Source organism: Gekko japonicus, unplaced genomic scaffold (genome assembly GCF_001447785.1).
Source record: "Gekko japonicus isolate JY-2015 unplaced genomic scaffold, Gekko_japonicus_V1.1 scaffold225, whole genome shotgun sequence".
Taxonomy (NCBI): domain Eukaryota; kingdom Metazoa; phylum Chordata; class Lepidosauria; order Squamata; family Gekkonidae; genus Gekko; species Gekko japonicus.
In genome coordinates this window covers 1272794-1285971 of record NW_015174280.1, presented here as the reverse complement: position 1 = coordinate 1285971, position 13178 = coordinate 1272794, and the positions used below count along the sequence as shown (strand labels likewise).

The 13178-nt window shown below is 47.6% G+C and overlaps 1 protein-coding gene across 1 annotated transcript in view; it reads right to left on the bottom strand.

Moving 5' to 3' along the window:
- Positions 1-13178, bottom strand: part of PEPD (peptidase D) — a 226760-nt gene that overhangs the window by 22684 nt on the left and 190898 nt on the right. Inside the window, exon 12 of the mRNA XM_015423842.1 lies at positions 5586-5734. Coding sequence (XP_015279328.1) covers positions 5586-5734 — 149 coding nt within the window. The remainder of the gene's footprint in view (positions 1-5585; positions 5735-13178) is intronic.

Below are 13178 nucleotides of genomic sequence, written 5' to 3'. Positions count from 1 at the left end.
AAATGAGATAGCCTGCAATGTAGGTCAGTGAACTAATGGCTGACCTTCTCACCGGAGCCGAGGCACGCTAGTGGTTCGTTGCCAGCTGCTGCTTAGCATGGGCCTGATGCAAGATGCAGCTCATCTTCTACAGTGGTGCATGCAGAGGGAGGGAGTGCTACTGGACGACTCAGGTAATCAAGGGAGATGCAAACAGGAATTAAAGAATACAATATATAAAAATCCAGGATCAGTAGGTATTTACCTGTCCTGGGATTATGCCTCTGATTTCTTCCCATAGATCATAGAACCATAGAATCAAAGAGTTGGAAGGCCAACCAATCCAACCCCCTGCTCAAGGCAGGATCAGCCTAGAGCATCCCTGACAAGGGTTTGTCCAGCTGCTGCTTAAAGACTGCCAGCGAGGGGGAGCGCACCACCTCCCTAGGCAGCTGATTCTACAGTTGTACAACTTTTATGGAATCTATAAACATGACTGGAATGTATGTGACTGCCAGAGGTGGATACCTGAGGCAGTGGATTTTGAACATCCTTATGGGTGGCACAGCACAGGATGGGTCTCACCCACTGGGCACTGTCTACCAAGATACTGCGCTGGGCAAGTACGCTTGCTCAAATCCTGCTCGTGTCAACAACGCCTGCACAGGAGCATCAGGGACAGGTCTGAGAAGCAGTGTTTTGTAATAGTTAGGCTTCTCAATCTAGGGCTTGAGAGACCCAGGTTCAAACCCACAGTCAGCTGTGAAACCCCCTGGTTGACCACGAGTCCCACCCCACTGAAGGGGGACACAAAACACAGCTCTCATGACAAGGTTCTGTGGGCTGCAGAGGCACCAAAGACAGAAAACAAAGGCAGGCTCCTTGGGGGGAAAAAAACCCTTCAACAAAAAACAGCTTTTGAGCCTATTTGGAAGCCCTTTGCTTTTCTCATATTTTACTGAAACAAACATCATCAATCAATACAATCACCCTCCCTGCCCAGCTAGTGTCTAAAGCAACATTTCAGCTCAGGAGGAATTTGGGGTGGTCAAGACAGTAAATACACGGAGAGTTTGGGGGGTGGGGAGGGGCGGGGTGGGGTGGGGAGAGAATTCAAGTGCTGCCAAATTGGCTTCCCTCAAGGCTGCTGCTGCTGCCTCTTCTCCTTGGAAGCCGTTTGCTTGACAAAAGAGTGTTTAAATGGAACTGAGGAGGACAGCCTGCCTGTCCCGGGGAGACCTGCTTTTAAGACAACGGGGCACAGAAAAAGTAAGAGGAATTAAGTGAAAGAACTGGGAAGGTTCTACTATACATTACAGCTGGTATGATTATTGAAAATCTTCTTTGATAACTGTGAGACGTCACCAGAGGTAATGAACTATTGAGAGACAGTTTTTGTCCCACATCTTTGTTCAGAAGAAGATCTTCCTTCGAAACGGCAAGACATTCCGGAGACCACCGTCAATATACATTTTTCTATGATTATGTATATTATTTTTGTTCACTTTTCTATGATTCTTTAAAGACATATATTAAGCGTCACTTTCTCACAGTTTTTCTTGTTCGTATTATCTCATTACTGTGCCAATCAATTGTTATCATCAGAGAGACAGCCAGCCCTGCCATTCTCCTGTTCTCCCAGAGCAAAGTATGGAACACCATCCTTGTTTCCACCCCTCTTCCCCCCCACTAGGCATCTTACAGGATAGCTGCAATTGGGGAAAGCCCTCCTGTCTCTGCCACCAGAACAGAGCAGAAGGAGCTGCAACCGGAGACTCATGGCTGCTGTCAAGCAGCAGCAGCCATGCGCGTCCACTCCTTCCTCACTGCCCAATAACGTTTAGTAAGGCAAACAATGCGATGTCACATTACCATGTTTTCAGTCCTTCCTCCCCCAATGCTCCATTTCATTGGATGTTGCCTGCTGGTTTTGGGGAAGAAGAGGAGGAGGAGGAGATTGGATTTATACCCTGCCCTTCACTACCCAAAGGAGTCTCAGAGCGGCTTTCCCTTCCCCTCCCCACAACAGACACCCTGTGAGGTAGGTGGGGCTGAGAGAGCTCTGACATAAACTGCTCTTTTTTCAAGAACAGCTCTTATCAGAACTATGGCTTGCCCAAGGTCATCCAGCAGGTGCAAGTGGAGGAGCGGGGATCAAACCCGGTTCTCCCAGATTAGAGTCCACGCACTTAACCACTACACCAAACTGGCACAATAATGTCGCAGTATGTATTCTGGAGTACCATGCTACGCAGGACTGCTGATTTTCAATGGCAGCAACGTGTGAACAGTCATGTCCAGTTCCAACCTTAGTAAGTTCGGCCCGAGGCAAGCCATTCGGTCTCAGCCAGAGGTGGAATTCACCATCAGACCAGCTTATTTTATTTTAAAGAATGGGCCCAGCCTACCTAATTATCATCTTGGAGGTCTCATTTCAATTTTTACTTCTGTTGAAAGGGAAAATCTACTTAGAACATTACATGTCAGGGTTTTCAAGTCTTGCTTCCATTAAAAAATTACAACCGTTCTCCCTGTTATACACAGAATGATTGCCTCTGCAGGTGTTCCTAGCTCTTGCATATTGTACTGGGCTTGGATTGTGGCAGCAGTGGTCTCGGTCTCATATCACCTGTGGGGACTGAATTCCACTCCTGCTCTCAGCCACATCAGCTGCAACATAGTGAGAATCATTCCTCACAGTGAGAAGTACAGAGGTGAAGCAGGGATTCCTCAGACTCTGTCAGAAGATACGTAGTGCATTTCTGAAAGGGAGTGTGCCTGCTGCTACCGATTTTAACCCACAGGGAATGCTGGGTGGGCTACAGAGCACCTTCCCAGTGCACACGGAGGGACAGCCCTGGCCCAAGACCCATGTGCACTCTGTGCCCTCCGGATCCTATGGAATATGTAAGGCCTCGCTGGTGGATATGTCAGACTAGAACCCAGGTTCAAATCTCTGCTAAGGCACACAGATTCACTCATTGGATGACCTTGGGACAGGGTTGCCAGGCTGCAGCTTTCAAACCCCTAGAGCAAGCAGGGGGATGGGAACTGACATGTCATCACACCAGCGTGCTAACATCACTTCTGGTAAAAAACAGAAATAATGTCACAGGATGCTCTAGGATTTACAAAAGCTCTATGGTAAAAACCCCAGAGTTTTGTCTTGGTACACTCTAGGATTTACAAAAGCTCTATGGTAAAACCACAGAATTTTTGCAAATCCTAGAGCATCTACGACATTGCTTCCAGTTTTTACCAGGAGTCATGCGCTGGTGTGCCCCCCATCCCCTCTCATTTCCTTCCACTATCACTTCAGAAGCTGGTGGGCAAAGCAGTGAGTTGCCTTGGACCTATCAGTCTCTGTAGTACTCCAGTCTTATCAGGCCTGCAGGAGGGTCCTCTTTGGTGTTTGTGTAAAGCATACACTTAATGGAGGATTCCCCCCCCCCAAGAAAGTGAAGACCTAAGCCTCCTCTTCCTACTTCAGTCAAGTTCAGGGCTTAGGATTGGCCCTTGCCTGTTCTGGAGGGAAAAGAATGACCAATCCTGAGTAAGGGATCTGCGAGGAGTTCATAAAATCCTCCCTCTCCAAGGCTGTGTGTGCATTGCCCTGAGACTGGTTAGTGGGGTGGCTGCTGCTCGTGGGGCGTTTGCCCTCCTGCTGGAGAAGCAGAGGCCATGCCAGCCTGTCTGAAAGGAAGACGCAGTACAGTGTAAGTTGTGTTAAGGAGTCAGTTCAGGCGTCTTAGGGAATCCTGGGCCCCGGTCAGACGTGCTGGAAAATGTGCGGGGGGGGGGGGGGGCGCGTTTGTGACCGCTTCGCATTCTGATGCGCTATTATGCAATCAGACGCGACGGTGGCTTCCCCGCAGCAAAGAGGATGACAGGGGAGGAAGCCATGCCGGCGCGATCACACCGGGAGGCTTCCATAGGCGGCCCGTGGCAAAGCGTTTGCCACTACCTTTGTTGAAGTAGTTTTTTACTGCGCGGCTTCAGTGACTCGCCACGGGAGTGCTACGCCTCCCAGATGTTCCCGTGTGATCGCGCCCGGATACTCCGCAGGACTCCCGTGCCGTCAGCGGGGCAAATGCTCCGTGTGAACAGGGCCTTTTATTGCTTTCCTTTTGCTTGGTAACACACAACCTGTAAGAGTACTTATTTTTGCTACCTTTTGACTTTCTTGTATTTTTAACATAACCTTTTAATAAAACCCTTTAAAAATGGGGGGAGAGCTCTTTGTACACTTCAAGGCTCGGTGGCTGATTCAGGCAGCTTCCTCCTTGCGACAAGGGGAATGCTGCCAGGGGGATTCAAGGAGGAAAAGGGTGGGGGTAACTTGGGCTCTTCTTAAAGCAAACCCTCAAAAGCCAGGCTGGTGGCAGTGGTCTATCAAACCACCATTGAACTTTACAAAAAACTAGTTGTCAAAAGATAGGAAACCCTGTTGTTTCTGGAATTTATAATATCAGCCTGTGCCAACCGCCTGGAAGGTACCCTAAATAGATCTGGGAGCCAGTTATGGGAAGAAAGAACTTGTATAGTAGCCATCATTGACTCAGTTACAACAACAACAAATTAGCACTTACTGTTAATTAGGTTTAGAAGAAGAAGAAGAGATTGGATTTATACCCCGCCCTTCACTACCCAAAGGTGTCTCAGAGCGGCTTACAAACTCCTTTCCCTTCCCCTCCCCACAACAGACACCCTGTGAGGTGGGCGGGGCTGAGAGAGCTCTTGACAGAAACAGCTCTTTTTCAAGAACAGCTCCTTATCAGAGCTACGGCTTGCCCAAGGCCATCCAGCCAGGTGCAAGTGGAGGAGTGGGGAATCAAACCCGGTTCTCCCAGATTAGAGTCTGTGCACTTAACCACTACACCAAACTGGCTTTTAGCTTGGTTTAAATGTTTTAATTGTTTTAACAGCATATATATGCTGATTTTATGTAAGCCGCCCTGAGCCAGCCTTGGCTGGGAGGGCGGGCTAAAAAAATTGAGAAAATAAATAAAATAAATAAACCCCCACCCACCATATGGTTAAGCGGAGTGGGTGTAAAGGAAGCAGAAAGACGGTGAGCGAGGGGGCACGGCAATCTACAGTCCAAATTAGGGGCTCTGTAGCTAGCCCACCGATTCCAGCGTGCCTCCACTTCCGTGACACCTTCTCAGCTTAACCTGCCTTTTAGGATGGTTGTTGTGAGGTGAAAAGAGAGGAGAGTAAATCTATGTTGCACAGCACTTTGCGTCTTTCTTGGGGAGAAGAGCAGGACATTTATATCTCTCTAAAATAAAAATAATTTCACATGGAGAGAGTTGCCTTAGTGCGGAACTTTTGAAAACTATGGCTCTAGCGCACCCTCAAAGTGCTTCATTTACAACCTTCCCCCATTCTGCTCTCAGCAAAACTAAGCCAAACTACCCCAGGATATAAACCTATGAAGAGGTATGAAAAAAAGGTGTGTGGAAAAGTCACCAGGAATTGTTTGGGGTTTGCATGAAATCTTTGGTTCTAAGCACTACAATGTCCCTCCAGGGAGTGAAACATTTCCCCAACTACAGCCTCTGGCCCAGTACTCAGATGCTGACACACTCGCTGAAACTTTTTACCTGGCTTGACTGCCCGCATTACAGCTTGGCATGACTTCAGCACGGCTTCATAGATGGCCTTCTGGTCCGGAGTGAACTTTCCGTTGGCTGGAAAGGTACAGGTGATATCCGAGCCATAACAATGGTATTCACCTCCCATGTCAAATAAGCTGTGGAGAAGAGGAGAGAGCGGCAGCCATGAGAAGCGGGGAAGTGTGCATCTGACAAAGAAGAAATCCACGGGGTCATTTGGGATCAGCTGCCCAACAGTTTGCTAACTGGCAACATGAGTGACTTCAGTCCCTTTGGAAGCAATGACACGGGAAAGACTGCTTCGACCTGCGATTAAGACTAAAGATTTTCACTGAAAAGACACACACACACATACACACACACACACACACACACCCCTCTCTCAGGAGCAGAATCACCTGAACAAGGAGAAGCTTCACTTCTTCAAATAAAACACCTAAAATGTAGCAGTTCAGGAGTGCATTTTTATGAAAGCAATATGGTTGTTTTAGCATCCGTCAACATGTTAGGCATTGCATTGTTTATTGTATTATACAGTAGGTTGGATCCAGCCAGCTTTTTTCATCTAATTTCATCTATTCCCCCTCCTTACTATAGCCCCTGTTGCATGTGCGTTTGGTCCTCGCAGGTCTCCAGCATAGTCCTTCTGATGGTTGGAGGGGACCCTTTCTCTCCCTTTTTGCCAGTGGAAACAGCAGGTATTAGAAATGAGCCTAAGAATGCTTGCACCTCAAATCCAGTATTATTATACCTAACTAGAAATAAGGCCCACTGTGGAAATAAATACAACGAGCTCTAGAAAGAGGCTTTGGGAGAGTGCCCGGCCTTGGGCACTAAGTGTCAATTTGCTGTGGCAACCTCAGCAGGGTATAATGACACAGAGTCCACCATTTTCTCCAGAGGAACTGATCTCTGCTACCCGAAGAGCAGTTGTAATTTTGAGTGATCTCCAGCCCTCCCCAGGAGATTGGTGACAATGGTTCCCCCGTAGGAAATGGTTGGTTTGGAGGATGGAGTCTATGGCATTGTACCTGTCTGAGGTCAAACCCCTCCTCAAACCTCACCCTCTCCAGGGTCCTCCCCTCAAATTTAAATGCCTCCCTGTTCCAGGAGAGGATGGGGGGTGCTCTAGGAGCCTACAGCCTCAAATTGGCCCCAGTGGGTGCAGGTTTTTGGTCTTCTCCGCACTGCCTTCATTGTAAACTCAGGACTCTATACATGAATGAACTTTCAAAGAGGAAGCCCTAAAATACCTACATGTTTTCATATTGGCCTACCTACACGGGACACTCTCTCCAGGTGCACCCGAGTCCTGTCAAGCCAGGCAGGCATCCAGAGTTCCCATGTTGAAAACTAGGTCTCAGGTGTACCGAGGCCATTGCATATCCTATGCAACTTTGAAAGAGGTTTAGATACGGAGTTCCTAGGCACGTCTGGTTGGACAGAACCCAGAGTGGACCCCGAATTCCCGTATAATTAGGCTCATCTGAGAACATGTGGGTATTCTAGGGCTGCCTCTCTGAAAGTTCCTTCAATAAAGTTGAATGGTTTGCATTCAGAAATAACAAAATAAGTGATGAAACATATGCAGCATCCATCTTCTCATACTTTATAAACCATTCTTTTTGGCTTGAATGTCCTAAATAATATTTTAAAAAAGAGAAGTTACTTTATCAGCACATCTGGCTGCATGTATCTATGCTACTCAGCTGCAGCATAAAAAAAACCCCTGGAAGGAGATCGGGCAAGTGGCTGCTTGCAAGCCTCCAGAGAGGTTATTTTTTAATCACACTTTTTTTTTTGCAGGCTAGGAAGTTTGCACTTTGTCCTTAGATAGCTGTCAGCCCTTCTGTCTGATGAGTCTCTGAGGAAAGGTCGAGTCTGACAGAAATGGAACTCCGTGCATTCTTTGTCTGTGCCAAAGCTACGGAAGGCACCAGGGCAGACAGTGGTTCAAGGTCACACGCCTGGCTGCCACCAAGCCACCCCATGCAGAGTTCACTGCTAATCTCTACGGAGCTCTTCCTCACGTCACAACGCTTCACAGGCCAGAGTGGATTTCATTAGCAGCATAATGAGCTGCATAATAATGCCGGCACGGAACATCACTAGGACTGCAGAAAAAAATCCGAGTTTGTTAACTGCCTGTAATTTTGGGAAGAGCCCCCTAACCCCCCTCCCCCGAACTCCTCCCTGCAACTATTGTCTGCACATGTGTAGATGCCAGGGTTGCCAACCTCCAGATCACCCAGAACTAGAACTGATCTGCAGACTAGAGGGATCAGCTCCCCTGGAGAAAAAGGCTGCTTTGGGGGGATAAACTATATGACATTTACACCCTATTGAGCTCCCTCGCCTCCCGAAGCACCACCCTTCCCAGGATGCACCACAAGACCCTGGGAATTTCCCAACACATAGTTGGCAATCCCAGTAAATGCTGCACGAATTAAACTGGGGGTTATCCTAACACACACCACACACAGCGAGAGATAGATTTAGCCAATGAAACACACAATGAATATTAAACATTTTATTTAGTCTTCCTCCCTAATGGGGACCCATGATGACTTACAACAGTCTCTCATCCTCTACTTTATCCTCACAGGAACCACACTCTAAAGCAAGTTAGGCTGGGAACATGTCATGGGTCCAAGTTCCCCCACTGAGCTTCTGTGACAGAGCAGGGGATTTGCACCTGGGTCTCCCGGAGCCTAGTCCAGCACTCTAACCACTCCGCCATGCTGGATGTCTACTATTTACTTTATTTATTTAATTAGATTTTTAAAACGGCATCCCCTATAAAATAGGGCTCAGGGCGGTGTACATCAAAGAGAACCATTTACAACATTCACAATTCATAAATTACATTTACTGTTTAAAACAACATTAGCTTGTAACCAGTAGATGGCGATAAAACTGCCCAAAATATGCCACCGCCTCCTGAAGGGGAGTCAGGGAGAAAAGGAGGAGTGCCAGCCAGACGGAAATAACTGCTGCTGTCCTCAGCTGAATGCCTGGTGGAATATCTCTGCCTTACATGCCCTGTGCAACTGCACTGAGAGCCAGTTTGGTGTAGTGGTTAGGAGCGTGGACTCTAATCTGGGAGAACCAGGTTTTATTCCCCCACTCCTTCACATGCAGCTGCTGGTGTGATCTTGGGTCAGTCACAGTTCTCTCAGAGCTTTTCTCTCAAGGGCAGTTTTCTCTCAGAGCTCTCTCAGCCCCACCCACCTCAGAGCCCCACCTACCTCACAGGGGAGGGGAGGGGAAGGGAGAGGAGATTGTAATTAAAACTTATTAAGAATGCTATCAATATATTACAATCTGAAGCACTACAACATGATAAACCAATCATAAGAAAATCCTTGAACCAAGGTACATAATCAACGTCGTCTCCGGATTATATAACAACATTTCAAAAAATGGATCTTCTTCAGGAGATATTACTAAATTCAGATAGGACGCTGATCTCAGTTAACATACAGGCTCAAAATATGCTGCTATGTTTCTAATGGATCCCAGCCTGGCAACATTTGTGATCTGGGGCTGTGATAAGGAGGCATCCAGGATCACACCCAAGGTCTTGACAGTTGGTGCCCATGGTAAACAGGCCCGCTTTGACTTACAGGCCCTGTTCTGCCGGTCCCCTCCTTCACTTGTGCCAATTCCTGAAGGGTGCTATTCCACTTCCTTCCAGTAGGGTATGCTGCCACCACTGTCCTGTTGGGGTCTTCCTGCCAGGAGGGACAGACTCCTGTCACCCCTTCTCAAACAGAGGCCCTTCCTCTGGTCTTCTGCTACCCAGTGCCTGGTTACCACAGGGACCAAATTCCTTCTTTGTGAGGACCCTGGAGAATTGGCAATGGGCGCCTTGACTGCTTGCCTTCCCCCATTCCCGGGACTCCCCTCTTAAAGTAGTGTGGTCCAAGGCAGTTGGGGGAACTATGTGGCCCAGAGAACACTATTAGCTTCAAAGAGTTGGCACTCCATGAAATTGCTGAGCGGTCGGGTTAGAACGGATAAAAGGAAGTACTTCTTCACCCAAAGAGTGATTAACACTTGGAATTCACTGCCACAGGAAGTGGTGGCGGCTACAAGCATGGACGGCTTCAAAAGGGAATTAGATAAGCATATGGAGCAGAGGTCCATCAGTGGCTATTAGCCACAAGGTATAGATAGGGACTCTGGGGCAAGTGATGCTCTGTCATCTTGGTGCTTGGGGGGGGGTCAACAGTGGGATGGCTTCTAATGTCCTGGCCCCACTGGTGGACCACCTGATGGCACTGGTATTTCTGGCCACTGTGGGATACAGAGTGTTGGACTGGATGGGCCTTTGGCCTGATCCAACATTGGCGTCTCTTATGTTCTTATGTTTAAAGAGTTAAATGTTTATTAAAAAGAGAAAAAGGTTACAAGCATACTTTTAGCATAGCACCAAATCAGCAACCAGAAGGACAAAGAAAAGTTTGTTACAAACACATCCTTCTTTCCATGGTTCTAAAAACACACTCTAACTAGATGTCACAATCAGAGTAGGTACGTACAAACTTAGAAAGTTGCAAAAGGTTCTAAAGATGTCCCATTACCTCAGGCTCCCTGCATCCGGTGGACCAAGCCGCGTGGTTAAAGATGGCTCCTGGCCTGCAGAACAGAGCTCAGCAATCTGTCCTCTTCCAAGGACCAGCACCAAGAGGCCCTCCCTCCTGGGAGCGAGCACTTTTATTAAACCTCTGACTCCACCCATCCTACATTACTCTCCTCACCACTCTGGACCTTGTCGAGCCAGGTCACACAGGTGCATCCTGGGAGCCCTCCTGGAAGGCATTCTGGGAAATCTCCAGGAGTTGCCAGCAGTGTTCCCTCTAAGCTGAGTTAGTGTGAGCTAGCTTACAGTTTTTCAGCCTCTGGCTCACACACTTTTGTTTTAGCTCAGGCCAAGGATGCCTCCAGAACAAACTAATTTATGCAGTAGCCAAATCGCTCGCTCACAACTTTAATGCCAGTAGCTCACAAAGTAGAATTTTTAATCACAAGACTCCATAGCTTAGAGGGAGCATTGGTCATCTGGAGATTCCTAACACCACATCCCTCAGTTACTTTGCAAGCTGAGTTATTTGCATAACTATGGCTGGTAACTGACCTAGCTTCCTGCCCTTCCAGAGAGAAGAGACAAACGACTTTTGAACCTCAGAGTGGAGGAGGGGGAAAGGCATTCTGTCACAGTGCCAATACCAAGGGCCCACTGTCAAACCTGAATCCCCCCTGCCCAGCCACAGAACCTCCATCTTTACAGGATTCAGTCTCAGCAGGCTCTGTTTCAACCATATTACTATATTAAAGCCACATTAAACCCACCAATCTTGTAGCACCCTGTTAACAGCCAGTTAACACAAAGAACACTGAACCACAGAGTTTCCGGCAATTCCTGGAGCTACATTTTGTCACTTCTGGTAAGAACTTCTAGTGCTGCGTCCCCCGCCCCCACTGGAGGATGGGCAACACTAATCAAAATACACCACTGAATACAGCTTAGCTTCTACATAATACTCAAATATTTATTTCTTCTGCTTTCTCCTCAAAAGGGCCCAAAACAGCTTACAAGAATAGTATTAAAACAAAAGATATGAAGCAACTCCACCTCACCACCACCACCTACATCTTAGGCTGGTCTTGGAACCAACAAGTCAGCTAGTCTGGCTCACGCCCACTGGCTCACACCCAAAGGCTCACGCCCATGGCCATGCCCACATAAAATGAAGCAGTGCCCCAAAGGACTGTGCACCAAAGGTGTTTTCAATTGTGACACTACGCACACATGTATCGTTTTTAAAGTTGGCTGTTAATGTCTTTTTAGTTGTTCACTGCCTCGAGGGCCCTAATTGGGTCAAAATGCAGGATAAAATTGTTTAAAATAAATCACGGTGGAATAAACTTAAACCACTGTACCAATTAGGCTCTGCAAGACATCCAGATGCCGGCTCAGTTTCCAGCTACTGAACATCTGGAGCTGCTCTCTACTGAGTCAGACTCCGTGGTCTTTCCGGATCAGCACAGCCCTTCACTGCCTGACAGCTGCTCTCTGGGGTCTCAGGCAGAGAAAAGCAGGTTTCCCCCCCCCAGCAACTGCTGACTGAAGATCCTTCACCTGCAGCTGGGAATGCTACACTGGCACCTAACAAGATCACTCAAAGTCTACCTGCTCATCTTCCAACACGATACCTGTTAACAGTGCCCTTCTGTGGTCCACAAAGGACAAATAGGTCAGTCTCTGCACAGCAAATGGAGACAAGTCTGGTATCAAAAATGCCAGCCGTCAGTGTCTTGGGGCACTCTGCTGATGTTGTCATATTTCAACACCTGGCTTTAAAAAGAGGTTCCCAATAGGAAACTGGCGAGCATACTCGATTGTCAGGACTTAAGGGATATTTTGAGGTATTAAACTAGTAATGACCAACAATTAAACAAAATGACCAACAACTAGAGTTTCTAAGCCACTCTCTTCTTATTTCGTGTACATTTGGGCTCTGTCCCAGGTCTGCTGCCACTCGGTGCATTTCATAGCCTTTTAAAATTTTTGATCCAAGCAGGAGGAAGAGATTGGATTTATACTCTGCCCTTTACTACCTGAAGGAGCCTCAGAGTGGCTTACAATCTCTTCCCCCCCCCCACAACAGACACCCTTTGAGGTAGGTGGGGCTGAGAGAGCTCTTGAGAGAACTGCTCTTGAGAGAACAGCTCTGAGAGAACTTGTAACTGACCCAAGGTCACACCAGCTGGCTGCGTGTGGAGGAGTGGGGGATCAAACCCGGTTCTCCCAGGTTAGAGTCCGCGCTCCTAACCACTACACCAAACTGGGCCTGTATGTATACACATCCGTCAGCTGAGAATCACATTTTACTGCACGAGATGAAGAGGGTGCCTCAGATCTTTCTGTTATCTTGGCCACAACAAATAAACCTCTGGTATGAGTCTTCTGTGGAGCATATTATGTTATCTTTTCTTTTTAGTTTGTTTACTTCATTTATACCCTGCTTTTCTCCCCAGAGGGGTCCAAAAGCATCTAACGTCATTCTCATCTCCTCCGTTTTCCCCTCACAACAACCCTGGGAGGAGGGCTAGGTTAAAAGAGAGTGACTGGCACCCTGCAAGCCTCCATGGCAGAGTGGGGATTTGAAACAGGATCTCCCAGATCCTCATCTGGTACTCTAGCCACCAAAGCTCCCTCTAAGCTGCGTGATCTTGTGAGCAAAAATTCTATTTTGTGAGCTGCTGGCATTAAAGTTGTGAGCCAGTGATTTGGCTACTGCATAAATTGGTTTGCTCTGGATCCCTCCTTCCTGAGATAAGACAGCAATGTTTGAGCCGAAGGCTAAGAAACTGTGGGCTAGCTCACACTAACTCAGCTTAGAGGGAATGCTGCTAGCCACTACAAACACTGGCTCTCTTTATTTGATGTTGAAATCTGAGTGAAACCCCAACTGCAAAGTGTGTGCAAGCACACACACGCATGCGTGCGCGCAGAGAGAGAGAGAGAGAGAGAGAGAGAGAGAGAGAGAGAGAGAGAGAGAGAGAGAGAGAGAG